General features: G+C 44.0%; 3 protein-coding genes across 15 annotated transcripts in view; 2 read left to right on the top strand and 1 right to left on the bottom strand.

Moving 5' to 3' along the window:
• NEXN (nexilin F-actin binding protein) overlaps nucleotides 1–1,848 on the top strand; it is a 31,688-nt gene extending 29,840 nt beyond the window's left edge. For 5 of the 7 annotated variants that reach the window (XM_031968842.1, XM_031968841.1, XM_031968840.1 and 2 more), the window contains 2 exons: nucleotides 215–575; nucleotides 664–1,848. In XM_031968842.1, the coding sequence (XP_031824702.1) occupies nucleotides 215–575; nucleotides 664–677 (375 nt within the window). In that variant the 3' untranslated portion in view covers nucleotides 678–1,848. Of the gene's footprint in view, nucleotides 1–214 lie in introns of all 7 variants that reach the window. The other 2 variants (XM_031968843.1, XM_031968839.1) reach the window with 1 other exon arrangement.
• Nucleotides 591–26,163, bottom strand: FUBP1 (far upstream element binding protein 1). Of its 7 annotated transcripts, none has more exons than XM_031968832.1 (22): nucleotides 25,966–26,163; nucleotides 20,614–20,704; nucleotides 18,922–18,960; nucleotides 18,174–18,213; nucleotides 17,727–17,776; nucleotides 17,562–17,633; nucleotides 17,408–17,465; nucleotides 16,693–16,855; nucleotides 16,515–16,613; nucleotides 16,318–16,419; nucleotides 15,949–16,051; nucleotides 15,766–15,866; nucleotides 15,445–15,586; nucleotides 14,867–15,027; nucleotides 13,041–13,192; nucleotides 12,864–12,943; nucleotides 11,270–11,398; nucleotides 10,366–10,440; nucleotides 7,225–7,284; nucleotides 6,996–7,141; nucleotides 2,124–2,210; nucleotides 591–733 (listed from the first exon to the last, which is right to left on the bottom strand). In XM_031968832.1, the coding sequence occupies exons 1-21, from the start codon at nucleotides 26,074–26,076 to the stop codon at nucleotides 2,163–2,165; spliced, it is 2,022 nt and encodes a 673-aa protein (XP_031824692.1). In that variant the 5' UTR covers nucleotides 26,077–26,163; the 3' UTR covers nucleotides 591–733; nucleotides 2,124–2,162. The 7 variants fall into 7 exon arrangements, with proteins under 7 accessions (XP_031824692.1, XP_031824691.1, XP_031824695.1 ...); XM_031968829.1 differs by lacking the exons at nucleotides 591–733; nucleotides 2,124–2,210 and adding exons at nucleotides 2,217–3,586; nucleotides 4,650–4,696; XM_031968831.1 differs by lacking the exon at nucleotides 591–733 and having other exon boundaries at nucleotides 1,992–2,210.
• DNAJB4 (DnaJ heat shock protein family (Hsp40) member B4) overlaps nucleotides 26,060–26,244 on the top strand; it is a 35,363-nt gene continuing 35,178 nt past the window's right edge. Inside the window, 2 exon segments of the mRNA XM_031968845.1 lie at nucleotides 26,060–26,102; nucleotides 26,105–26,244. Of these exon segments, the coding sequence (XP_031824705.1) occupies nucleotides 26,075–26,102; nucleotides 26,105–26,244 (168 nt within the window). The 5' untranslated portion in view covers nucleotides 26,060–26,074.

Here is a 26,244-nt window from a genome sequence, read left to right as displayed (position 1 = left end):
GACCCTCCTCCCCTTGTCACACCTGAGCCCGGGTGCCCCCAGACTCCCAGAACAAGGCCAAGCTTCCCTATCACATCTCCTGAGTGGGCCACGGACTTAACCTGGCTTTGCAGACCCCCGATTCTGGCCTAAGGCCAGGGTCTCTCACTCTCCCAGCTTGATGCAGTCTTTTGAATAACACAAGTCCACCCTGCATCTTTTTATTTTACCACAGAAAAAGGAGGAGGAGGAGGAAGAGGAAGGAGGCCCTGTGAAGGGCTCTGTGCTTGAAGAAGGGGAGGAGCCAGCTCGGTCTGGAGCACCATGGTTTAAAAAGCCTCTAAAAAACACGACTGTGGTGGATGGGGAGCCGGTGCGATTCACTGTCAGAGTCACTGGAGACCCCAAGCCCGAAGTCACATGGTGGTTTGAAGGGGAGAGGCTCCAGGATGGGGAGGACTACCAGTACATCGAGAGGGGGGAGACTTACTGCCTGTACCTCCCCGAAACCTTCCCTGAGGACGAGGGGGAGTACATGTGCCACGCGGCCAATGGCAGGGGCACCGCGGCCAGCACCTGCATCCTCACCATCGAAAGTAAGAGCTAAGCCTCCATCCCTCTCCAACCTACTCGCTCTTTCCCTTTGAGCACGACAATCACTAATGGTCTTCTCTTCTCTTCTAGCTGACGACTATTAGCTTTTCTTTTTCTGGAGCTTCCTTCTTCTCAACTTTCCTACTGCATCCGTCTCTTTCTGTGGAGGGGCCAAATACAGGAAATCAGAAGCGATCACGCCTGTGCTAGACACTCTTCAAAATATTTTCTAAAGCTATTTAAAGGCTTAACATGGAGACCTGCAAGCCTGAATAAAATCAGGGGGGAAAAATCTGTCTGGGTAACTCGTTACCAATTCCCATCTCCCTATTTCAACATGTAACCCAATGGTATGCATTCAGACCTTTCTGACTGAGAAGTCATGCTTATTCATACGCAGGGTGAATTAATCAAAATGGAAGCAAGAGGGGGCGAAAAAAAGGTCAGAAGCAGGCTATCTAAACTATATAAAACATTTTTTAGCCTTCAAGGTATATTAAAAAAAAATACATAGATGACAGGCTAATTTCCCTTCTCAAACTAAAATAAATCAGCCATACTTTAATAACAGTTTAAAACTTTTATATTATGATAGCTTTCTTCTTCCAACAATATTAAATTCAGATTGTTTCTGGGGACCTTCAGCAGGAGAGACATTTTGGTAAAAGGGCATATTACAAATTCAAAAGATAAAACTTACTGTCAACATATCACAAAACATTCTTGAGACTTTTGAGTATTAGTATGACTGAGACAAAGACTTATCTTATTCAAATGAATTACATTGGCTTGTAATTGTATAGATGCTTTTGAAAATTCCATACTAACCATTCATATAAATTCATTAGGATTTTTAAAAAAGAAAAAAAAAAAACCACCCTGGTATCTATAAAAAATGATGAAGCCTTAGAAGTTCTGGGAATGAAAAGGGAAGAAGAGAAGTTTTATAAACAAACTTCAAACATCTCATATTAAACCTGTAGGTTAAGATTTTGGTCTTTTGAAATGAGTTTGTAAATAATTTTAACTCTTATGTTCTTTTTCTCAAACTATTCTTATTTTAACTTTCTGGAAGATAGGATTTTATTTTCCAATGTAAAACTAATAATAAATTCTGTATTAAAGTAAACTTCTCTGATTATTCTCAAGTAACAACTTGCTAGAGATAGCTCTTGGTTTTATTTACATTTCTAGGATCAGTTGCTTTTTAAAGAGCAAAAAGACCTTATTTTCTCTTTGTAATTCCTGAATTTGAAATAAAACATTCTACAAGTATGAAGTCAGTATCTAAATGGAGACTTTAATGTCTCGTTCTCTCTAATTACTTGTTCTCAAGTGCTCTAGAACTTACAAAAGTACTTCTAAATTTGGGGAACTAAATGTCCAAAGAAAAAAAAAAGAGAGACCCAACACTGCTGTAGCATGTCCATTCAGTTACATTTATTGAGAAAACCATAAATGATACAAAATTCCAGTAACGTGTGCCCTTCTTACATACAAATGTCATTATAGCAAGCTCTAAACCACATTTTGTAAAGCATTCAATTTACCTCAAGTCCAAGCTGCATCTCCCTAAGACACTGTTCCCATCACAGTAGCCTTTTAAAGCCAATCTTCTTTAAACACACGGGTAGTTTCTGTAGAGAACACTTTTCTCAGGACGAAAATGCATCGAGCATGCATAAGAAAAATATATATATATATATATATGCGGAAATACATATAAGAGTTTCATAGGGATAACTAAAGAATATAAAATCTTAAAAACTGATTTCCTTTTGAAAGCTGATTTATAAATCCTAACCCCCACCCTCATTTCCCCCCTCCCCCCCCCAGAACAATTATAGTGTGGAAAGAAAACAGAATAATAATACAAAACCAGTGCTTTTTAAAGCACCCAATGAAGTTCTCAATGAGGATGTTAAAAAACAAAAAACAACAAAAAAAGAGGCATATTAAAGTGAGAATTGGCAGCAAATCATAATGAAATAACCTATCAGAACTCTACATTACTTTTTTTTCCCCTCCCCCCTTGGTGACACAATTTCTTTTGGCATCCTTGCCCAAGAGATGAAATGTTAGAAATGATTCTACAAGACATCTGCATATTTTTCTGTTCTGAGTTCATCCCCACCATGACCCTTCCCATTTTAACCATCAAAACCCCATTCTTTGAAGTAATAATTTTATGATGTTTACAATCTCTAAATATAAACTTCAATGAAAAATAATATTTACTTTATCTTCTCATTTCTGAAAGAAATACTGAAGTACTACTACACTCAGTAACCCAAGAAGAAAAGTAAAATAAACAGATTCCCTGTATATTTGGGGTAAGTGCTATAAAGACTACAACTCCAGGTTAAGCATCCTATCCTCAAACCTCCTAACCACCACTGTAGTCAAATGGGCTGGCTCACCTTTTCTGCTTTCCATTTTTCACTGTTAAAAAATGCTGGCTGGTAAGAGCAGTGAAGGCTTATGGTCATGAATTTTAAAAAGTTCTCAAGAGACAGAAACAATGCTCCTATAATACATCATCTAAGAGCATAACTATCAGCATTCAGGTCTTATTTTTAATCTATAAAATTTCAAGCTAAAACTGCAAAATGTGATGACTCACAGATTTTAAAGAAACCCTTATATTATAAAACTTAACACACCTGACCATGGCTGTTTATATAAAAAAGAACAAATGGAAACAGGAGTGGTGCAGCAGCTACATAATTCAAGAAACTTAACAGTTCATAGAACATTTATGAGCAGCAAATTTATGGCAGCAAATCAGAGTGGATCCGTTCTGTCTGGGAATACGGTTTTTGCCCATTTTACCTTCTACCTCGAGCCCTTCTACGATCCATGCTCATCGGCTCGCCAATGGCCTACAGCCCAAGGGCTCCTTCCTCTCTGGGGCAGTAACTACCTCAGGGCCCTTGTCTATGAGCTATGGTTGGGTATTCGCGGATCTTCAGCACTGTGTGTGAACATGGAGGCAGTACTTTTGAATATGTATCTTAAATGGAGAGAGAAGCAGGACTTTTGAAAAGGATCAGCACATTTTAGAAAATGAAGAAACAAAAACTGATATGATGCTGCTTTTCTACTTTCAACTAAAAAAAAAACAAAAAAACAAAAAACCCAACCCAAACAAAACAAAAAAACCCCACAAAAAACCCCCCAAGAAAAACCCAACCCAAACAAAAAACAACACCCCCCCAAGACTTTGTACCAGTTAAAAATTATCTATAAAAACACAAACATTTTAAACTGGCAAGAAAAAAAAAAACCCAAAACAACCCCCAAACCAAAACAAACAAAATAATTATTTTTTTTAAATGCAGCATCAAAGTATTACAGATCAGAAAATTACTGATTTCTATACAAATTATGAAAGGCTATTTGCTATACAGTTAACATTTCAATGATGCATAGATATGCCTATTTAAAAAAACATACTGCCAGTATTATATAAATGAAATATCATTTTCTCAGTGTATAATTATGGCAACTAAATGCTCTAAAATCATACTAAAATTCTGACCCATTATAACCTTTTACTGAATTAATAAGCTTCAATAGTAAGAAACAAAGGATCAATATTTAGCTTTGGAAGGCAGGGAAAATGTCCTGTCAATCATTAGAAACATATGTGAAGGCTGTTGAAGTTTCTGACCAATTATTTCCTGTATATTGAAAAATTTAACTGTGCTCTCTTAATTTTAACAATCTGCTATATTCAAGAAAAAAAGTTAATAAAATGATTTGGCTATAATTCAATTATTGCAGCAATCCACTCATCTTAAAATTAAAAACAAACCGAAAAAAAAAAAAAAAAAAAAAAAAAAAAAAAAAAAAAAAAAAAAAAAAAGAGAAACAAAAAAACATTTACCCAGAAATGTCAACGGTTGTTTGAACAACTTACAGACTTTTTCCACTGAAATGGAACCATGAATAACAGAATACATTGTGGTAAAGCAGTAGCAGATTGCTTTTGAATACACAACCACAAAAATCTCACAGGGACAACATTAATGTACTGAAATATTTATTTATAGAGTTCCTTAGGTTGTGCTTACCTGTTGCTTTTTGGAGCAGAACCTAAGGTGGAAGGTCTGGGAAGGCACTGTGAAGTATAAATAATTGCACTGTTTGCAATTAAGAACGATTTTAAACCTTAAATGAATCAAAATCAACAGCCTCCATTTTGTGACTTAGGACAGGGAATCCAACTGAACTGATAATCAATGTACCGCCAATGCTCTTGCTCACAGACAGGGTGTCTTGATCCCTCTCTGCAGCCACGAGCTCCCTGACTACTGCTATCCGTCTGTCTTCCTGGTCTGGTCTGGCAGGTGGGAGGGCGGTCACTGCTCATTCCACAACCCCAATGGAGCGAGTAGCCTCATGCTGATGTCCCTACACCCTTCCTTTAGAATATACTCAGAACCACCAATGGGCCTCCCTCCCCAGTGAAGGGCTGGTGTCAAGGAGCATCCACATGGCTTATTATTTGCAATCAAACTGAAAATTTCTGTCTGACAAAACAGTTTCCAATTCTTGTGCATTTCATATACAAGATATGCATTTTTCATACTGAAAAACAATCTTTTTACCTCAGGAGCACCAGAGGAAAATACTATATTCACTTTTGTAAAGATTAGTTTGTTTTGCTATAGCTAAGCATTTCATAAATACTTACCCATTAAGCTCCCATTAAAAAAAAAATCATATCTAGATATTGATAGTTATATATATAAGACAGCCCAAGCTCTCAGCACTGTATTCCAACATAATAGTCACACAAAGTACGGCATTTGCATTATGTGGAACATTTGACAGCCATTTGTCATTCTGATGTACTTACAGTGCCATGCTCCTTGAAGGAACACAATCAAGGATGACAGACAGACAGCCCAGGCCTCCTCACCCCTACAGATCTAGTCCTATACTGGATGGTTCAAACCTGCGCTTCAACAGACAATGGCAAGACAGACTGTATTTGCATGTTGTCTAATAGATTAATATGCAAAGAGCCAACAAATATGCAAAGAGCAAAACAATGGATTTCAACCAAATATCAGAATTGCAGCACAAATGTTAAAGAGTAAGAAAAGGATTCAAGTACATCAAAAAATTAGTTGGTTCAATGATTGGACTTGTGCATTTACAAAACATAGCTTATCCATACTTCCAAAAATGGCTCTAACCTCAGGTTTCAATGACAGAAGCAGTTATGCTCTCTAAAGGCATCCTCAGAAGACAGGCTTTACAAAGGAAAATGCTAGTTCATATTTGCTCTCTGAAAAATGTTTAAAATCATTTATGCTCAGACAGTCTTGGTAACCAAGGTATTATCCGATTAAGAACAGAAAGGTTAACTGTTGTTTATAGCAGCGGCCCAGGCCTGAAACAGCGGTCATGTGTTAAAGGAAATGCTGTAAGGTCATCCTACACATGCAATTCTTATAGTTCAACAGAAGGAAAACCGAGATCTCCAGATTATTTGTGCCCAACAGTCATCTAGACCAAGTGGGAAAGCTCCTCCAACTACCACTAAACTGCAAAGGGGGAAAAAAGAACATGCCAGTGACTTCAGTTTCAAAGCTCTATTAAGATTTCATGGGGAAAGCTTCTCTTTGTGTACCTGTTTCTTAATCCATCACAGCTAAGCAATTCGGAATCCTTGACATACCCACATATCCAACTTACCGACACAGGAGGTTTCATATTATTTATTGTAAAGCACAAAACAAGCATTTTAAAAGTGAAAGTATACATTGAAAAAGTACATTTATATCACAAAGCATTGACCACATAATAGTTGCAAATACATTTGCTGGAATGTGTACATCTACACTAAGATACTAAAAACAAACCAATGTTCATTTCTACACAGAAATATTACCTCCTATCAGTAGTGATAGATATTTTGTACATTTTCAAAAAACACTATTTTTTTTTTAAACCAAAACAAAATTAAGATCTTCATCAAGGCGTCTGCATCCATACATTTAACAAAGGTTTTTTTCCCCCACACAATGAAGCAAATACTGTATTGTCCACTTCTTATTATTGGCCCTGTGCAGAAGAGATACATAAGAGATACACAAAAAGTTAAAGGAAATCCTTTAAATCAAGTTAACTCAGGAGTGAATCCTTTAAGAAAGAAAAATTGGTTAATATAAATGGTGGTGGCTTCTTGCATGATTGTCAAAACCCTGGGGGGAGAAAATTTTTTTTAAATCAAAAGGCATTGCGGAGAGATTCAGCACTCAGATGCCAGAGAGAATTTCTAAGACACGCCACGTCACTACATTTAAAGGCCTATTTTGCCAGGAAAAAATAAAGAGGCATTTCCACTCCAAGTGACCCACGCAGCAGACATGCAGAGAAGTACAAACAGACCAAAGAGCCAACTCTACCTGTGGGGCTGGTGGGTGCTGCGGCATCCCCTGGGGACTGGTCTGCGCATAGTACGCGGCCTGCTGGCGGTAGTATTCGGCCCAGGCCGCACTGTAATCGGGCTGGCCCCCGGGGGGGGCTCCAGTGGGAGCAGGAACAGCTTGACCTAAGACCAAGCAGAAGAAGAACGTCGTTACTGTAACCCAAGCGAAGAGCGCAAAAGAATCTCATTTCTAATAAAAACAATACCTTGCTTCTTGTAATATTCCTCCCAAGCCTTTGAATAATCCTGTGTCTGCCCTTGTTGACCTAAAAAAAACCCCCTACATTTTAATACAGAATGATATCCACTGTCATTACAGGTTATAAAGACAAAGCACACGGGGAGAGTGTGGCCCTGCTTTTAAAGCATATTTCTGGGCCATCGGAATAGCTGCTTTTAAATACAGTCACAGACATACAACACTCTCCCCCTCTCTCTGAAAGAACCAGCATCTCTCTAGTGCCAGTGAAGATAGGGATCTTCCTACGCAACTGACAGAAATATGTGTCTTTTTGTCCTTCTGGCAAATGGGGGCTGAAGGGGTCGGGATCAGGATCCCCCAACAGTCTAAAACTGCTTAGATAGTACTGGATAATCTCCAAGTATGGAGGAACCAGCCCCTTTAGCACATCACAGTCTTTAGTGAAAGCTGGTTTGAAACAGTGACTTCTAGATAAAAACTACTACTAAACTCACCAAGGCTGACTTAAAAAGATTAAACTTTCTTGTTCACTTATGGACAATTGGGAGTATCTCACTTTAGTGATAATTTGCAAGCATCATAACTATTTAAAAAAAAAAAAAAAGTAACTACTGAAGAGACCCTAGAAATTACACTCCAATGCACATATTAACCACGGCCTGATGGAGTTCAATCAGCCAGGCCTGCCCCTCGCTCAATGGGAAAATCACTCCGTTTGAATTCTTAAAAGCTATTCATTAAGAGCTACTCAAAAAGAAACCCCTAAAACAGTGAACAAAATGAATATTAACCCTAAATGCACCACCTGTCAAACAAGCCCTTTGGGGCTCATCCCCCTACCTTTGAATAAGACGCCCCCAATCCCCCATGTCCCTCTCTTGTGGGTCCTGGCTGCAAAGTCCTTCAATTCCTCACCAAGTCTGACCTCAAGGGTACAGGACCAAGATAAGTTGCCCCAGTAACACATCATTGATATATCTGAGGTAAAAACAAAGCAGCAGCTCTGATGGTTCACCATTTCTTTTTAACAACCCAGAACCACCTCATGTACAAACGTACATACCATACTCATTTCTATCATTACCTCAATGACTAAGGGCTTCCCTTGTTAATCTGATATCAGTAGTTTCTAATAATTCAATAAGAACTTGGAAATCCCAAGTTAGGAAGAGGATTAAAAACCATCAGCAATAACAAGGCCCTTAACATTTGTTCAGTGGATCAATGAGTTTGACATGCCACAATTTGGACTGTGGCCAGCTTTTTGAATAAAAGTAAGAAAAACCCGACCTATTAGACTTTTTGAGTTTTATCCTTCTTAAGAGTATTTCAAAGATTCCCTCCACCCAATAGGGACTTACCAAATTATGCTAGGAACTTGGGTATAATAATTAAGAACCAACTGTCCCTCTTCTCTAAAAGTTCCCCCCAAAGGGACCCAACCACACTGAATAATGTTGAAATACACAGCATATGCGGCTCTAATTAGCTACAGTACAAATCAGGAGGAAAAACCAGGCAACATGAGGCACAGGAACAATGGACCCCACCTTTCATGTGAAAACTCCAAATGATTGGAAAAGTGAACTCCAACTGATTCTGAAATTTCATTATTCCAACCAATCATCTGGCTGCCAGACTAATGGCCCATGAGATTGCGGATCAGTTAGAGTGCTGACGATGGCACAAAGACACTGAGAGCCCTTTTGGGGATCCCATCCTTGCAAGTCAGACCCCTCAAGGCACCAGCCCCCTGCTCCCTTCAGTTGGAAGGAGTCACAACTTGGCCTCTCAAGACTGCTGCCCTAAAGCCAGCTCTGGGGGTGGAAGCAGGCAAATGCCAGAGGGCAGCCATGGTCCAGGATGCCCAGACTCTTCAGCACCCGCACCTTGGGCTCCCACGTCTTCGGCTTCTCCATCTTCCTTGCTTCTCCCATCAATCTTTGGGAGGTCCGAGTCACAGCTTCCAGTGCACCCTATCCCGCGCCTGCAGACATACAATCCCCATGGAGGGGTTTCCCTGCCTCCTGGGGCCCAGCATTGAGCACAGGCCCCCCATCAGTGTTTATTCTCCCTCAATGGGAGCTCCTCTCACCACCAGTGAGCCAAGCGTGTGGTGAAGAGTCTGCAGTTTTTCTTTGCAGAGATGGAGCGGCTTGGGGGAGGGAGCGAGGAGCAACATACCAGCCAGGTCCCCAAGATGACCTAGGGCGTGTAGCCCCGGAGAAGCGCTTGCTCACGTTCACATGAATACTTCTCCACGGAGGGCTTTTCTCACCCCAAGCACATCTTTGGTGTAGAAATTTACTGTATGAAAACGCTCTTTTAAGGGAAGTTCTTCTCCACTGTCCTTTCATCTTCTCAAATAAAACCCAGGAATATTCTTCAGAGCACAGACTTCTTGATGCTCTATTCTTGCAGGACAAGGGGCCAAGATTTCTATTATCTCCCACCAGAAGTGAAAATAACAAGTTTTCTAGGCTTAAGGAAGATGTACGTAGTTGCATATATCTGAGGGACAAGGAATCTAGGGCCTTCTAACACAATGGAGGACACATCTTCAAAATAAACTTATTGATCCAGTGGCAAAATATTAGATTCTGGAAAGTAACCCCATGTTTGCTTTATATAATCTCTAAAGTTATTTTTAATGAGTTAATTCTAGCTAACTCCATGTCTCCTACTATAAGCAAATGCCACTCAAGAACCAGTTCATGACACAGCGGGGATATTTTTAGGGACCACAGAAATGCTTACTCAGAAGAAAGTCCTCAAGACACTTAACGCTACTCCATTGTTCAAATGCCACAAGAAATCAGTGGATGGGCAATGTCCATTATTAATGTATAGTAGATGTGTAGAGTTAAGAACCAGACTCTTCTTTTTCTCTGGAGTTCTCTTTCATAAATTCAAAGTTAGCATAAGATGGCAGTCAATTGACGCAATCCAATAATGGTTCCCCATGCACTCCCTCTCAAACATCCACAAATAAAGTAGGGATAGAGCAATGAACTAAGATTAAGGAGACTAGTTGTGTGACTTAAGGAAAGCCACTCAATACTCTCATCTTTAAATGAAAGGGATTAGAAAAAGCTTTGAAATTTATGCCTTATGAAGATGTTAAACAAATAAAAATGTAACATACCCATTTTTTTGTAGTACTCTTCCCAAGCCTTGGTATAATCAACCTGTCCAGTTGGAGCTGGATTTTGCTGATCTCCTTATTTAAAAATAAAGCATATCTCAAAATCAATTTTAAACCTTAATTTCACACACACACTTTTAACTTATAAATTATGAGAAAAGTGACTTGTCTTAAAGATACTATATACTGTAAATGAAAATGATTCACTTAATACCATGCAACTATTACTAACTATAGCTGCCCAATGAAATTGTCTTTTCCACTAGACTCATCAATATAAATGGTAAGAGGCAGGAGTGACGAGGTCCTGGGCCATCACAGGTTTCCCCTCAGGACTGCTACAGCTCTTAGAGTCACAGAGAAGGCCAGCAGGTCTTGGCTAAAGTGGACATCAGTACAGAAATTCCTGTTTGTCTGAAAACCAAACAACCAGATAACTGAAATAACTGGAATTTTTTTTTCCTATACTCTAAAAATTAAGAGAAAGTGACAAACAAGCTGACAGGATTTAATTTAAAACACAAACAATTTTTAGAACAAGTCATGGGTTCAAGATTCAGATTAATTTTCAATGTGTTTAACACCATCCAATGATACTTGATATAAATCAAAGACTGAAAAAGAGTTCAAAACAGTTTTAGTTTTATATAGTTTTTTATGTCATTTTCAGAAAAATGGTAAACCAAGAATAGATTGTGTTACTGAATCAGCCTACATATTCCCATTTACCAATTATTTTGGAGAAAGACTTGGTAGGCAGGCCAAATGACTAAAGTTAAATAAAGCTATATCCTTTTAAAATGAGCTCCATACTATCCAATCATAATGAAAAAGAAATGAATTCAAAAACATCAAATTTTGGTTTATAATGAAAAATATCCTCTTTGGATAAATTAATTTTTACCTTGTCCATTAGTCTGAGTTGTAGTTGGTGCACCTGTTGGAGCTGCAGGAGGTGGCTGTGCTTGCTGCTGATAATAATGAGCATAATAAGCAGCCCAAGCTGCAGAATTTGGGTCTGTACCTGTTTTTGCTAGAATCAAAACACAAGGTTGAGATTTACCTGTGAAGAACAGTATCTGGATGACATGCACATTATCCCCATATTGGTGGTGGAGACAGAATGAAGAATTACGCTATACTGGATCAACCCCACCACTTCCTTCCCTGAGAGGGTGACTGGCCTAGTGACCTGAGTCTTTCATGATGTGGGTAGCCCAGACTGATGCAGTGAGGGGGGAAAAAGGCTCTATTTTCAAATTTTCTTTCTTTTTTTTTTTTTTAAGCAAGGCTCTTTTAAACACTCACAAGAGGACTATGCAAAATGGCCTCCCTGCTGCACTGTGGAGGCAATAGTTAGTACAGTGAATGACAGAACTAATAAACAAAAAGATGTCATCCCGAGACGGAAAAAGAGACAGAATCCAATCCTCGGGGTTCAGAACACCAACTCCTCCCAAACAACGTGGCGGAGAGGTAGGTCACTGTAGGGAAAAATGGCATTTCATGAATGGTAAAGTCATTGTGTTCGTCACTCCTATGATCTTGTAATTCTAGGCAAATGGGAGACCTTCTGCTTTGGTCACAAAGCCCTAATTTGGGAGGGTAGAAGACAGAAAGTCCACATTTTTATAGTTCATCCAGAAGGGTAACATACACGGTGGAGGGCATGTAAGCCCATGCCACATTATAGAAAGGGGGATCTAAGAGCAGCCCCATTTTGTCCCATAAGGAGCTGTGAGATGGTAGCTTCTTACTAATTGCAGTTGTTCCAAAATCCAGGGGGCTGCCCCCAGGAAAGTCTGTTATCTTCCTCAAGATGGGACTAGATGATGTGTTTGGGTTACTGTATAAATCATAATTTCAAAGCTTAAAAAAAACTCTCTCAGCTCTGAACTTTTCAGATTTGTGGGAACTGAATGGAATTTCCAGGAGGCGGCCTCTGGTAAACCCGAAGGAAGCAAACCCCCCAAATCTCTCCTAGTGCTGGAAGATATTGCATAAAGACTAGAGACCCTGAAGTACTAGAGCCTGTGCCCATTTCCAAGGATAACGTTCTAGGAGTTCCTAAAACCGCCTGGCTCCGCCATTCCCAAGCGAGGGTAGATCTTTGTCCCCACTGCTGCAGGCAGCTGAAGTCAGCCATGCCACAAGGTGCCAGCACTCATTTTCCAGGCTGATAATCAGCACGTTCCCCGACGACCCGCCTCTATTCGGGATGGCTCAATCTGTCCCCATGAAGGAGATGCACACAGAGGGGAGTCGGGGAGGCCTCCCCACCTTGGATCAGGGCGGTAGCGAGGCAGCTGTCCCCAGGGGGGTCAGGTCGGGGGTGACACTTCCAAAGCTGCCTCTCATGAGCGCAGTCAGCGTTTAGAAGAGACCCCCAGCTCATGGGGGTGCTTGGACAGGACACTGCCCCTCCCCCCAAACAAGAACTCTGGGAACATTCTACCGAGGAATAAGAACAAGGCTTGAAATACTGTTCTATCTTTCACCTGGATCAGGTGGGTTCTGCTGCTGCCAATGGGGATAGGCATTTCCCCACCCTTGGGGAGCATATGGAGCTGGAGGACCACTGGAGAAAGAAAAAAAAGGGACATCAAAGGTAAGTTTCCAAATCCGTCTCCCCGAGGAAGAAGTCACAAGCCCCAGAATAAGCACTCAGTACTTACTGAGGAGCAGGGCCTGGCGGTCCTGGGTTATAAGGTGCAGGGTTGTAGGGCCCCATCGGATTCCCAGGCCCTGGAGGTCCTGGAGGCCCATGGGGGCCGGGAACACCATGAGGCCCATGGGGAACAGGTGGACCTAAGGGGTTAACCGGACCCTGTAAGCAGAAGAACACAGTTTAAGAGAGTAACATAACAGGTTCTGACTCATCCCCAGAGGGGCAGGACAGAGACTGGGCACAAGCGCATCAGTCAGATGAGCATTTATGAGGTGACAACTACACCCCGGGCACTACTGCGCCGGGCACACAAGGAGGGAAAAAGCCCTAAAGCAAATAACTGGGCTTGCTCTGTGTGAGTGTGAGCTTACGCCACTTGTGTGGACAACTCACAGACAATAAGACGTAAAGGCCGTAGGGGGTGGGAAGGGCTGGGTGGCAAAGCCCAACACAGACAAGGAGATTGAGGCACGCCAGAGGAGAGGAGAGCCAACCACAATGCAAGAAGTGCTCTTGACCTTTGTGGATATGTTGTGCTCAGCAAACATAAGAGACTTTTCTGGCTGGAGCGAGATGAGGTGCAAGAATATGGAGAGTAGGGTAGGGGATGCAGGGCTCTGAGCAGACCACTCGGGGGCCTCAGACCATCCCAGGAGGTTATGGAGGGGGAGGGACAAGGCAGGCCCTGAGAAAAAGAGGTGGGGGAAGGGAGGGGGAAAGAGAGAACGAGAAGAAAGGAAGGAGGGAGGGAGGGAGGAAGAGGCCGGGCCTTGTTTTGGACAGGGAATCCAGTATTGGAGCAGAAAGTCCACGGCATCTGACACATCTGAGAATCATCTGCTTAGAGATAGTGACTACTGAAGCCACAAGACTGAGGGATAGCAGACAGGCTCCCGTGGCCTGGGATCTCTCCTTCAGGCTTGTGCTCTGCTCCAGGGGGGGTCTCCTCTCTCCTCTCATGACAGTTCAAACACTACAGATGAAGACTCCCCCCCCCCCCCATCCCAGTTCCTTTTCTAGAGTGTTCTTCCCTCTCCATCCCTGTACAGCAGGTCTCTGACACTGCACAAAAAGGAGGTCCTCTCCTTTTTGGGGGCGCTGGCCCCCTATTTCCACTTGGACAGCACCACTGTGTTAGCATCAGTCCAACCAAGCCATGTCAGATGCAGTGCATTTTTTTTTTAATTGTTGAGGAAAAAGTCCTACCATTTCATCAATTCATTTTCCCCCTAATTACATGGCAAAGGAAAAAGAATGATCCAAGTGCCAACTGAAGTGCCTGATGCTCCATGTTAAAAAGAGCCTTTAAGGCTGCTCCCCCTTTACAGAGAGACGGCCTAGCTCCCTTTCCCGGCCTCCTCCTCCCTGCCTACCCAAACTTTCTACTCCCAGATACACCTGCAGGACAAAGACGTGGCCTGTCATTCACCTCCCCCATTACTGGCTAATCCAGACCATTCTCTCTATAAAAGGTAACTAAACAAACTGATCCCAAACCCAACTCAGAAGTTTGGGTCAAAGCTGACTCTCACATGGACCGCCATAGCTGGTTAAAATCAGCCTTCCTCTCTCCCAGACGGACAAGAGACTGCCCCGGGAGTCCCTGAAATGACCAATAACTGCAGCAGTGCTCCAGACACTTCTCTCACTTGTCCCCCCACTAACTGATTGGCCCAATCATCCAACTGACCGATGGCGCTTGTTACAATTTTAGTGGGTTATGATGGTCCGTGTGAGAGTCAGGGAACAAGAGGTGAAAGATGGTGTGGGGCTCCCTTCATGGAGGCGATTGCTGACCCTCCCCCTAGCCTGAGCAGACCCAGGGATACTCACACCAATCTTTTCCTCGATGAGTTGCCGTGCGTAATCAATTTGCTGGGGAGTTCCCCGTATTGTGAATAACTTCATGTTGGGGTCTGCGTTTGGTGGGGGGTTTCTCTGGAGTTCTATTCTAGCACCAGACTGTTGGCTTATGCTTTTGATTGTTTCTCCACCTGAAATACAAGTTGGTCGGCTTGTTTCTTCCAAGTCCTTATGCCATCCGAAAGCAATTGGGCCTTATTTTCCATTTCACTTACTAGAACATGACCTTCAAGATAGAGCTGAACAACTAAAGCAGGACCAAAGAATGGATAATTTCCAAACTAATTTTTAAGGAAACGCATTATCTTTTCAGACAGAAAAAGAGCTGAAACTCATGAAAACATCTGGCCTGAATTTAGACCCCCTTTTTTTAACATCTGAAAAAGTCCATTTCCCTCTAATTTTAGGGTTAAACAAAAATCACTTTTCTTATCAGCTGCTGATGTCTTGACAAAGCCCACCCATGTCTGGCTCCCCTACCCTGCTTGGGGGCCTCCTTCCTGAGATCATCAGTCTGTGGCCAGGAAAAAGAAGGAAGAGAATCTTGCCTTTTCCTATGATTAGTCCAGTTTTCCCAGTTGGAACGATAAAATTGAATTCCTGCAGCCCGCCGGGCGGCCCCATGCTCCAGCTGCCTTGGCCCCGGCCCCGGCCACGACCACCAGGTCCTGGTCCACCAGGGTTGCCGGCCTAGGGAGAAATGACAAGCACCAACCTGTGGAGGTCTGGTCTAGGGCGGAGGCATGTTCTGATGGCCTTTCCTCCCCCCCCCCCCCCCCCCCCCCCCCCACCTCCCAAGCTAGGAATGAAGGAGCAGCAGAGAACTGAGGGGTAGAGAGAGGCAACAACTTGAGACTGGATGCCCTCACCTGGACGCTTCGAAGCAGGTCAGTGATGATCTCTGCCGCATGCTGACATCGGTCCGGAGGGCCCGTGATCTGGGCTATTCGGTCTGGGGTGGTCCCGTCATCTGTAAAGAGTGCACACATTGGGGTCACCTCAAATTCGCCCCCAGGAGGAAATGACCCTAAGAGTCAAGCGTCAATGCTCACCCGGCTTGAACTGGATCCTAACCCCGGCATCGTTCTGAATCTTTTTGATCATTTCGCCATTTCTGCCGATCACAATTCCTACAGCAAATCTTGGGATAGGGACCTGGGGAAAGGCAATGGAGTTTAGTGGGAGTCAAGACGAGTCAGGTTTTCGCAGCATGAAAGGATGACAAAACTTTTCTGAAAGTGGAGTGGTCTGGCTCATGGTGACAAGTGGTTGATTCTAAGTCAGAAAAGCAGGGTTGGGTGGCCATCTCTGGCCCTGACACAGCTGGCATTAGTCACTGTTTACTCACTTTGTCTTTGTAAAAAATAGAGGGGGCAGGGGACACTAAGTGTCTTCCAAGCGACCCTAGCAACAATACTTACATCTATGCCTTCATTTCCTCCTATTCTTGACCCATATTCATTCCGCACCTCTCTGAAGCCCCCTTGATCACGGATTAACTCCAACACCATTTCCTTGGCTTGCTGAAAAAGGGTGACAGAGCAAGGTCCATTAGGCTGAGACAGGCTCTGTGGGCACAGATCTCATTCCCCCCCCCCAACAGAACAGCGATGCTCACTTGGACTTTGTAGGGGTCGCCCGTGATCCTCAGAGGCTTGTCGGCACCTGTGTTTTGGGGTCCATCCTGAATCATCACCATTTTAACACCAGCTCGCTCCTGTTTCAAAGTAAGTCATGTGTATCACAAATAACAACGAGAAAGATTCAAAACAGTCAAGTGTTTTATAGCCTGGTACCTGAAGCTGTTTAATGGTCTCTCCGCCTTTCCCAATAACTAACCCAGCCTTGCTGGCTGGGATCATGATTTCTTGAACAGCATTGCCTGGTCCATCCCCATGATGAAAGCCAGGGGCTGGCCTTCCCTTTTCAACGATCTGGTCGAGTAACCGCTTGGCTGATCTGGAGAGGGTAAATGGCAGGGACCCAGTCAACATACTGTCTAAAGAGAAGGCACTTGCGCTCGTACTTGTACACACCCACACACCGCACTACTGGGATTACCACTGACCTGGACCCCCCAATGTCTCTAGGGCTTTGCTCCCTCATACTCTATTACACTCAGTTAATTCTGAATGCACAACATGGCAGAGCAGCTAGGTGCCCCAGTCACTTAAATGCAGATAAGAGCACTGCCACTGGGAATCGTTGTGAGAATTAAACGGAACCTTTTTGATCTAGCACTTGGCTCAGAACTACCTTAATGTTTTTTCTTTCCTTTAAAAAGTCTGTTCAAGAGCAGTGTTTAAATTGGGCAAATTTAGATGATCAAAATCTGTTTCGATTAAGAAGATCCTCTAGCTTTGCCGCCATCTGAGAATGTAACTTTAAGCATCTTTAACTGTGCAAAGGGTGATGAAGGACGAAGTGATTGGAAGAGTTGAAATCGCAAGTTCTAGGAGCCTGTCCTCAGTAAGCAAAATGAGCCTGCTTGCCAGACCCTAGCATACTTACTGAACAGATTCAGGGGTCCCAGTTAGCATACAAGACCTTTCAGGTAGGCCACCACTGTCTGAAACAAAAGAAAAATCGCAACCATTTAAAAGTGACACAAGAGTCTGGATCTAGTCCCTAGCAGGCAAAAACAAACTAAGAGAAGCTCTCCTACCAGGGGCAATCTGTATTTTGCATCCAGACTCCTGTTGTATGCGTGAGATCTGCTCCCCTCCTCTGCCAATTACTAATAAAGACAGAAAATCAGTGGTTGAAAATTTCAGGAAGATAAGATTGGACAAATGTTTTAGTTTGTTACTTCTAACTTCTCATCACTTACTGAATCCAACCATTCCGTCTGGAACTTTGTACTCTTCTGTCATTACCGACCTTAATTTGAAGAAAGAAAAGAAACCAAGTTAAACATTAGGTAGTATGCTAGCTAACTCCAGACCCAATGGTCTGGGTACTGTACTGCTTCCAATGACTCCAGAGTTTTCAATGTATATTTATGGACAGAACTAATCCCTTTAACCACACAAAACTGAAATCTTGAGTTAAAAAGACTGGAGTCTTAAGTTAAAAAAAGAAAATACCAGTACATTATATGTGAAACATTTAGTTTTCTGGTAATTTCCTTTAAATTAATCAATTATATTCCTAAATCACATTCATCCCAGTAAAAATGCACATCCCTGCCACCTCCCACAAATCTATTATGTGTGCACCAACAATGAACTGAGAACATGCAAAGAAAGGAATGTGGAGGAACTGTGCACATATCTACCTTTGTTGCTGATGCATTGGCGGTAACTGGGTTCCAAAGGCTGAAAAGAATGAATGTTTGCAACTTAGAACTTTTCTTGAATGATACAGTTCACAATTAGCTAAGATCATTACACTTCATTTAAAAAAGATGAGCCAGACAACTCAAAGTGAGAAGGAAAAGAACAAAGTTAGTTAGAAAGTGGCTGTCAGTGAGGAGAAAAGGTAATGGTCTCAAGCAACTTATTCTCAATTCTCTGGGCTTTTCAAGGGTGATCACTAGAAGCAGGGATAGGGCACAATAACCATGTCCTTTTCCAAACAAGAACATTTTAGATTTAAGAACTGAAAAGATTCTTGTTCATCAGTAAATGCATGGTTTAACCACTTCCCTCCTGGCTTGCACAGTGAAGTTCTGATTTTGAAGTGACTGAAAATTCAAGGCTTGTCATGGTGTGGCACATCACCCCAGATTGGGGCCATAAGCCTTCCCAGGGAGGTGACAAGGGTCTAGAAAAATCCCCAAGCCTGGGAAATGTCAGAGGTAGGATTTTTAATTTGACCATCTAACTAGCATAATTTTTACTGCTCACCCTTGACCAGAAGTGAGGAAATGACCATAGAAGGAACTGAGAAGGGTTTACAGAGAAAGCACTAAATCAATGCAGCAAGAATCAATAAACTCCCTCTTGAATAACTCATCTCAATCATCCTGACTGTGTAAAAACACTAACAAAATCTTCCTGCTCAGTTGAAACCAGGATACTCACCATCATTCTGAGGAGCGACCTTCTTAGCATCTGGCTGATCTAGAAAATGAAGAGTTTTTAAACATTTTGGTCTAAAAGCACAAGACAACCTTTAAACTAGTGGCTGTCCCATGAATGTCAACTGTAGCATTTTTTTTTTAAAAAGAATACCCCTTGATGTACATATTTTATTGAAATTTTAGAGGTGTACTTTAGTTTGACATTTGAACCAAAATTTAAAAATTAAAACCACACACACACACACACACACACACACACACACACACAAAAAACGAAAAAAAAAAAAAAAAAACACAAAAAGCCACCAACCCCAAACAATATCCTAAAAAAATAAGATTTTTATTCTTTGTTTTTAAAGAGGCACAAACATTAAAAAAACAAACAAAAAAAACCCCAAAAAACAAAAAAAAACTTTAGAGACATCCGACCGGAGACCTTAATATCAGCTAAGTACTTTAGAATGATAAAAGACAGTATTTAGCTTTATTACCAAGCAAAGAATTGGATGCTAAGGGCTAATGATGCTTCCAAAGTAGGAACTAAAGATTTAAAAAAACCTCTCCAAATGTGGAAAAAGACGGGCATACCAAGAGTTCAGTCTACCTGATAGTGACAAAGGTAGGCAAGAAAAAAATCCCACTGTGACGCAGCCTCAATCTTGACTGTCACACATGCCCAGCACATAAATCCCCTCTTTCTCCAGTCCTTTGTGCAAACGAATGCAATGAATATTTTAAAATAGACATTCGATATCAGGAAATAACCCTTCAGAGGCTTCTTCCCACCCCAGATTCAAGTTCATCAGATGAAACAATGTAAAGATGTGCAGCAAAAACTGAGACACAGAATCCAAGAAATGTCTGTGTGTGTCCATTTCGAGAAGCCATCCGTTTATTTCACGTTTACACACTAAACACAGGTAATAAATAAAAACTCCTGCCTTTAAAAGGAGAGGGCATTCCCTCCCAGTGTGCTGTACTGCTCGGATTTGTCCAAGAGCCATCTACACATGAGATAAAAAGAATACATTACATATAGCATCTGAAGCATCATTAGCTCATTTCTGTAAATTCAAGACCTCACGCTCAATAGCAAAAACATTGTTATGAATGGAAACAAGCACTCCTGGTCAAAGGCTAGGGATACATTCTGTAGGCTGCTACCATCCTCTTCAAACAAAAAAACAAAGAAAAGTTAAAAACAAGACCTAAAAAAAAAAAAAAAAAAAAGGTGCCAGAGCTCCTAAATCGACCCTACCCAGCAACTTGAGTGGACTTACTAGAGCTTGCTTCTTACCAGTGAGATGCAAAACAAAGTGTTTTGAAAGACACAGAGCCCTTATTCCAAGACCCAGACTAATTTTAAAATTAAACAGAAAACAAACCCCACAAACACCAAACACGACAATCACAAACACCCCAAGGGGCACATCCTTTTAGTGTCTTGCTGCCAACAACAACAGAGAGGACATGGGCCCAGGCGGGATCCACATCCCGCTTCCTTTTCTACAGAAGGATCGGCAAGGGCACCTATAGCTCAGGGAGATCCCAAGCCAACAGATCTGGCCACAGTTGTAGCTCCTTCCTCTCTGAAATTAAGGGATGTTTTTGTCACAGTGTCTGTGCTGCAATTAAGCAAACTTGGAAATCTTTGGGAGAAAAAAAGAAAACACTGAAATTGTAAATAGCGTACCTCCATCCTCCAAAGGTCTTTTTTGTCCCCCATAACCATAGTCATTTGAATTCAGTGATGTGCCTGCATCACCTCCAATTTTGGCTGCAATCTTGAGGGGGGGGAAAAAGCAAAAACATGTTCATTATTTTCAAGAAACAAAACAAAAATAAAAGATTTTTCTTTTCTGATCAGATAAGTAATTCTTTAAAAATATTTACACATATTCCTCTACTAAGGGTAGTTGGGGAGCACAATGAATATTGACTGGAGTCATTAAGATTTGAATGTGAATCCCACACCTTAAACATTTACTACCTGATGACCCTGGGACACTCACCTATCACTATTTCTCCAGCTGTAAAATGGGGATATACCATACCTCTTTTGCTAGGACCAAATAAAGTATATATAAAGCAGCCAGCATAGAGCCTGCCATGTAGCAGGGGACTGAAAACATGCTTTCCTTCCTCTGCCTTATCCATGGTCTCATTTCTCTGTTCTCAAAGAAGACCATGACCTCAGGAACCACCTGGGTCCAGTGGACGGATAGAAATCAGGACTGGAGACAGCCCCAGAAGACAGCAGGAGACCACGGCCTTTGAGTTATCTCTAAATCGGGTAGGAAAGCAGCCTCATCTAGGCATAAGAATGACAGGGCTGCTGAATGCAAGGTTCCCTGCAAGGGCTAGGATTCTAAAGCCAGAAAATGGTTATGGGCGAGATAAGAGGGGGCAAGACCATGCCCTTAAGCCCTAAAGGAACTGATAGGTTTGTGCAACCCAGCAGGGGTCAGGGGTCAGGACCAGTCTCTGCCAGGGGTTCTTGACTTTTTTGGATGCCCATGACCTTTGGTTTTTGAAACATCTTCCCTTGCCCCCTAGCCAATAGGAAAGGAAAGAATTCTGAATTTCTTACATGAATGGAGCATGAGAAGGTGTTGAGATTTGGTGAGGACTCCTTATCCGACATTCTCTATGCCCTCAACAAACTTCTTGTACCCCCTTCCCCATTCAGGTAAGGTCATTTTATTTTGGAAACTCCTGTTCTCAAGAGGGAGAGGATGAGGGCCTGAAGAAATGGAGGAACTCAGCAGGATGTGGCACCCAGTGGCAGTTTTGGACCTGGGTGAGGGGGAAGGACGGTATACCCTTGACTCAAGTTTAAAAGGAGGCTGAATGGTGGAGGAGCTTCTGAGGAAACTGGCTTTAGGGCAGACCTGGAAGTGGGTTTGGCTGCATCTTCAGGCAGAGCCTGGTCCCTTGGCCAGAGTGCAGTGGAGGGGAAGACAAAAGGGTTGGAAAGGCCTCTTCCCCTCCCCCCATTCCTACAACTCTTAAGTGGCACTGCACAAGCACAGCACACTCAAAACTGGGCAAACTGATAGCATCTCTGAGATGAAAAAGGAGAAAAGGACTTCATAAATAAAAGAAGACAGGCAGGCAGCTGGAACAGCACTACCGCCATCTCCTTCCTCTAGTCCCATCATCCCTTCATGGACTCAATTCTACTAAAGAAAGTGTTCTTCACTTGAGCTGGCTTCTAACTATAGAACATGTGCATGGGCTTCCTTGGATGGCCAAAGGGGTCTGAATCCTCCCAAGAGCAGCAAATTCTCACTCTTCAGTGACTGGCCTGGGCCCCTCCCTAGAGCTGCTGTCCCCATAAATCCCCAACAGCAGCATCAAGCAGGTGCTGATCTCAAGTCCCATATGGCTCCCACACAGTGAGACCAGAGATGGCATCCCCTCTCCTGCTCTCTCTTCCAGGACCAAGGCTTCCCCCATGAGACTTTGGGGAGCTCTGGAAAAGACAGTGAGTGGGCCTAACTATTTCTTTGTTTAGGGCTGCAATCGTGAGCCCAATCTAGCATGACTAGGGCCTTAGGAATGCATTAAGTGGGACAAACCCCTCTCTTCTTGACTCACTGGGTCTACTACAGAATCAAAAGGCTGCCCTGAATTCTACTGAACTGGCCCCTGGGATAGAGCCCAAGAGCTTCATGATCTCAGCAGAATGCAGCTGATTCCCCCCACCTTCTTCAGACATGGCCCTTCTGAACCACTTCTTGCCCATCAGTCAGTGCCTGCACACCCCCACTCCAGGGTCCACACCAACTCAGCCTGTCCACTTTGTGTTGGTGTACTTCTAACTGTATTTTCTAGGTTTCCCTTGTTATTTTGTGAGTAACGATCATTCTCTATTTTTACCTCATTACTCTGCCCTCAAGCACTTGGGGGGAGAATCAAAACAGAAAACCACCAGTTGACTTTGGTTTTAGCTTCCTAAAATATTTAAAATTGCCATAAAAACTTCCCTTTATCATTTTAAAGACTATTTAAAATACAAATTGCTGCAGTGAGTCAGTCCTTGTCAACCAAAAATTGCTGCCTTCCCAAATCCTTTTGTACTACCCAGAATGGGATGAATATTAACTGGTACTTAAAAATGCAGATGAAGATGGAAGCCCAGAATGTCTGCCCAGAGAACCAAAGGTAAAAGCAAACAAGGGCAGCGTCACCCGGGAGAATAGGGGGGCTAGCCTTCTCCAGTGGTTTCAAAAAGGCCCCAGGAAGGTGCACTTTCTGTTGTGGAGCCCACTCTTCCAGGATGGAACAGCTTCTTTCCTCTGCTCCCCCTCCCTGGACACCCTTTTGTGTCCTTTTGGTGGTCTTAACTCTGGAACTCCTTTTGCAATGTTTTGGGCAAAGGTGCTGGAGTGGTTTGAATTTCCTTCTACAGCTTACTTTACAGATGAGGAAACTGAGGCAGATGGGTCAAGTGACTTGCCTGGGGTCACACAAGGCTCCCAAGCTCAGCACTCTATGCTGTCCAGCACATCGATGCTTAAACAAGGTTTACTGATTTTCTTTTGGGTGAGCATCCTTCCAAATAGCTTTGAAAACGGGTGGACCAATTCACAACTCCATCTTCCTAATAATCAAAAACCTTTCTGGCACATCTGCCAAACTGCTCGGATGTTGAAGTTGTTCAGGTGAGCATATTTATTATTGATATGGAGGCGAGGACTGTTTGAGCATATTCTTTAATCAGGACTAACTTCAGAACTCTCTCAGAGGTATCTGATGAAAAAATTTTTTTCCTGACATTTCTTGTTCTTATCCTTAACTCCATTGCCTTTTAGAATATATATATGTATATATATATAATTTTCTGCAATGGAAATTATGTGTTTCTCTTCTGGGACTATCTGCATTCTTTGTTTAAAATAGAAATTCTCCAATCCATGTCATTACAATGATACATCTGACTTTATTTTCTTTTGATTAACAAAATTGGCTTAACTTCTTAATTTAACTTCATTTATTTCATGTCTGCTTTGAGCTTGTGGTACAATATGTACAATGGTGGTCTAACCTTAATTTCCTACAATAAAGTATAGTAGTAATAACAGTGTAAATGTGAAAAGTTAACAGAGCAGCCAAGGGCCAACAACAAATTTTTCTTGGTTGTAAATGGGTTCTATCATTATTCCAAATTATAAGACTTTCTTAAAACGGAGGATGAATAATTAATCTCTAAAAATCCATTTTAAAGGCTTTGCTCTTAAATTTTCACAGCCTATTCTTAAGCGTTAAAAGCATTTGAAATCAAGGAGCGGCCCAGTGCTTTGTGCAAGTCCCTCATCTAAGCCTCAGTCTGCTTCTTTGTAACCTTAGGGGTTGGACTCCGGCAGCCACAGCCCATTTCAGCTTTGCTGACACATCACAGCAACAATGCAAGGAAAACATGGGAGTGAAAGGTACCAAGTTTTCTGCCCAAAGGTTCAAGATACACCCCGTTAGACCCAATTCTAAAAGACTGGACCAGATTCTCTAGACTGATGCTCAAGGTGACTCAATTAATACTGCTCTCAGGCTCTTCACCAAGAGCCTGTTCTCCTACCCTCCTAACACCCAATGCTTCACAGGTGGTTTGTGCTCAGAAAGCCTGAACACTACCCAAGTCAGGATTCAAGAATAAGGACCAAGACTCATCAGTTCACACAGAGCTTCCCTCCCCCCACCCCTAAGACAAATAAGATGCTTAAGATGAAACATTTTATTTCAAACTAAGTTTCCTTTTCTGCAATAGCTGTTCCTGGTCCTTCTGGTGTTTTAGGAAGTCATCACCTGTCACTCTCGCTCTGGAAGCGTTTTGTCTAGATCGCTACCAGGCTTCTGCGCCCACCTCCCTGACCGGAAAGGAGACCCGCGGACAGGCCGACTCCCAGAATCAGGGGCCCCTCCACCAAGCACAAGCGGACCAAGGCGGCAGAGCCTGCAGCGCATTCTGTGAGTTTTAAAGCTACGCTCACAGGAGTTTTTTGATCCAAGATGAAGGCTCACCCTGCGCCCAGGGCTCTCGGGATGGACCAGAGGGAAGGCGTTCCAAGAACTCACGTTAGCCACCGCGCTGCGACCTTCCCCGAGATCAGCCAGCCCCTACGGAGGCTGCCGTCTAAGAGGACCCCCCCCCAGTGGGGCCGGACCCCGGCGCGTGCAGACCCCGGGGGGTGGTGCTCAGGGCGCCGTGGGCACCCGGAGAGCCGAGGGGGTCCCCAGCCGAGCTGTTCTAACGGGGACCTCCTGCAAGGGAAGTCCCGAGGGGACACGCCTGGCTGGGGGCCTGGCTCTAGGGATCTCAAGGGGGCCACGTCTGGGGGCTTCTCCAGAACCTCGCTGACAGGCAAGACGAGCGGGAGCGGGGCCCTGCCAGGAACGGCCCTCCCTGAAACCTTTCCCCAAGCTCCCGGGGCACTCGGGAGCTCGGGGTCGATCCCTTACGCGCCGCCCTTGCAGGCGAGTGAACCCCAAGTGCCCTCCCTACGGAAACGTCCCTTCTGGGGTGGGGGCTGAACCCTCATCACGCCTCCCGCGAAGACGGGAGCTCCCCTCCTTGGAAGGGGAGATCCTGACGTAGACCCTTCCTCCCGCTCTTCAGACCTGCCCCGATCACTCCGACACCGCGTCCGGTTCCTCCTTCCCCCCTCCCCCCGCAGAAGCGCGCGGCCCCCCAAGCATTCCGCGCACGTGCGCGCCCCCCTCCCCCCTCCGGAAGCCTGGAGTGCCCCCCCACGTGGGGAGCCCCCTCCTCTGTCCGCCCCCCGCCTCGGCCCGGGCCGTTTGAAGGCGGGCGCCAGGGGGCGGGCCCCGAGTTGCAGGCCCCCGGCCGGCCGAGCCGCGAGGCCGGACGGCAGGCACGTGCTGAGCGGGCGCGGGAAGGCCCCGGGCCAGCGCCTCGGGCCTGTCCCTCCCCGGGCCCGTCCCTCCCGGGCCTCGCCTCGGGCCTCGCCTCGGGCCCGGCCGCGGTCCCCTCAGGCCCGGCCCCGGCCGCGCGGCCCCGCGCCCCACGCCCCCACCCCGCCCCTACCTGCCGCGCTCGCTGCAGCGCGTCCTTAAAGGCGTCATTGACGCCGCCGCCGCCGCCACCGCCGCCGCCAGAGCCCGAGGCAGGAGGGGGGACCGTTGAGTAGTCTGCCATGGCCCAGCTGCGGTGGCCGCTGCCGCGCGTCCCGGAGCTCCCTCTCCCAGCGCGCTGCTAAGAAAGAAAGAAAATGGCGGCCGGCGGGACCGGATCACATTCTTGCGCGACCATCGTGCCGTGCAGGGGGCGGGGACACCGGCACGGAGATCTCGCGAGGTTGGGGAA

The sequence above is a fragment of the Sarcophilus harrisii genome, chromosome 4 (genome assembly GCF_902635505.1).
Source record: "Sarcophilus harrisii chromosome 4, mSarHar1.11, whole genome shotgun sequence".
Taxonomy (NCBI): Eukaryota; Metazoa; Chordata; class Mammalia; order Dasyuromorphia; family Dasyuridae; genus Sarcophilus; species Sarcophilus harrisii.
Note: the sequence above shows the minus strand (reverse complement) of the source record. Positions and strands in the feature narration are given on the sequence as shown.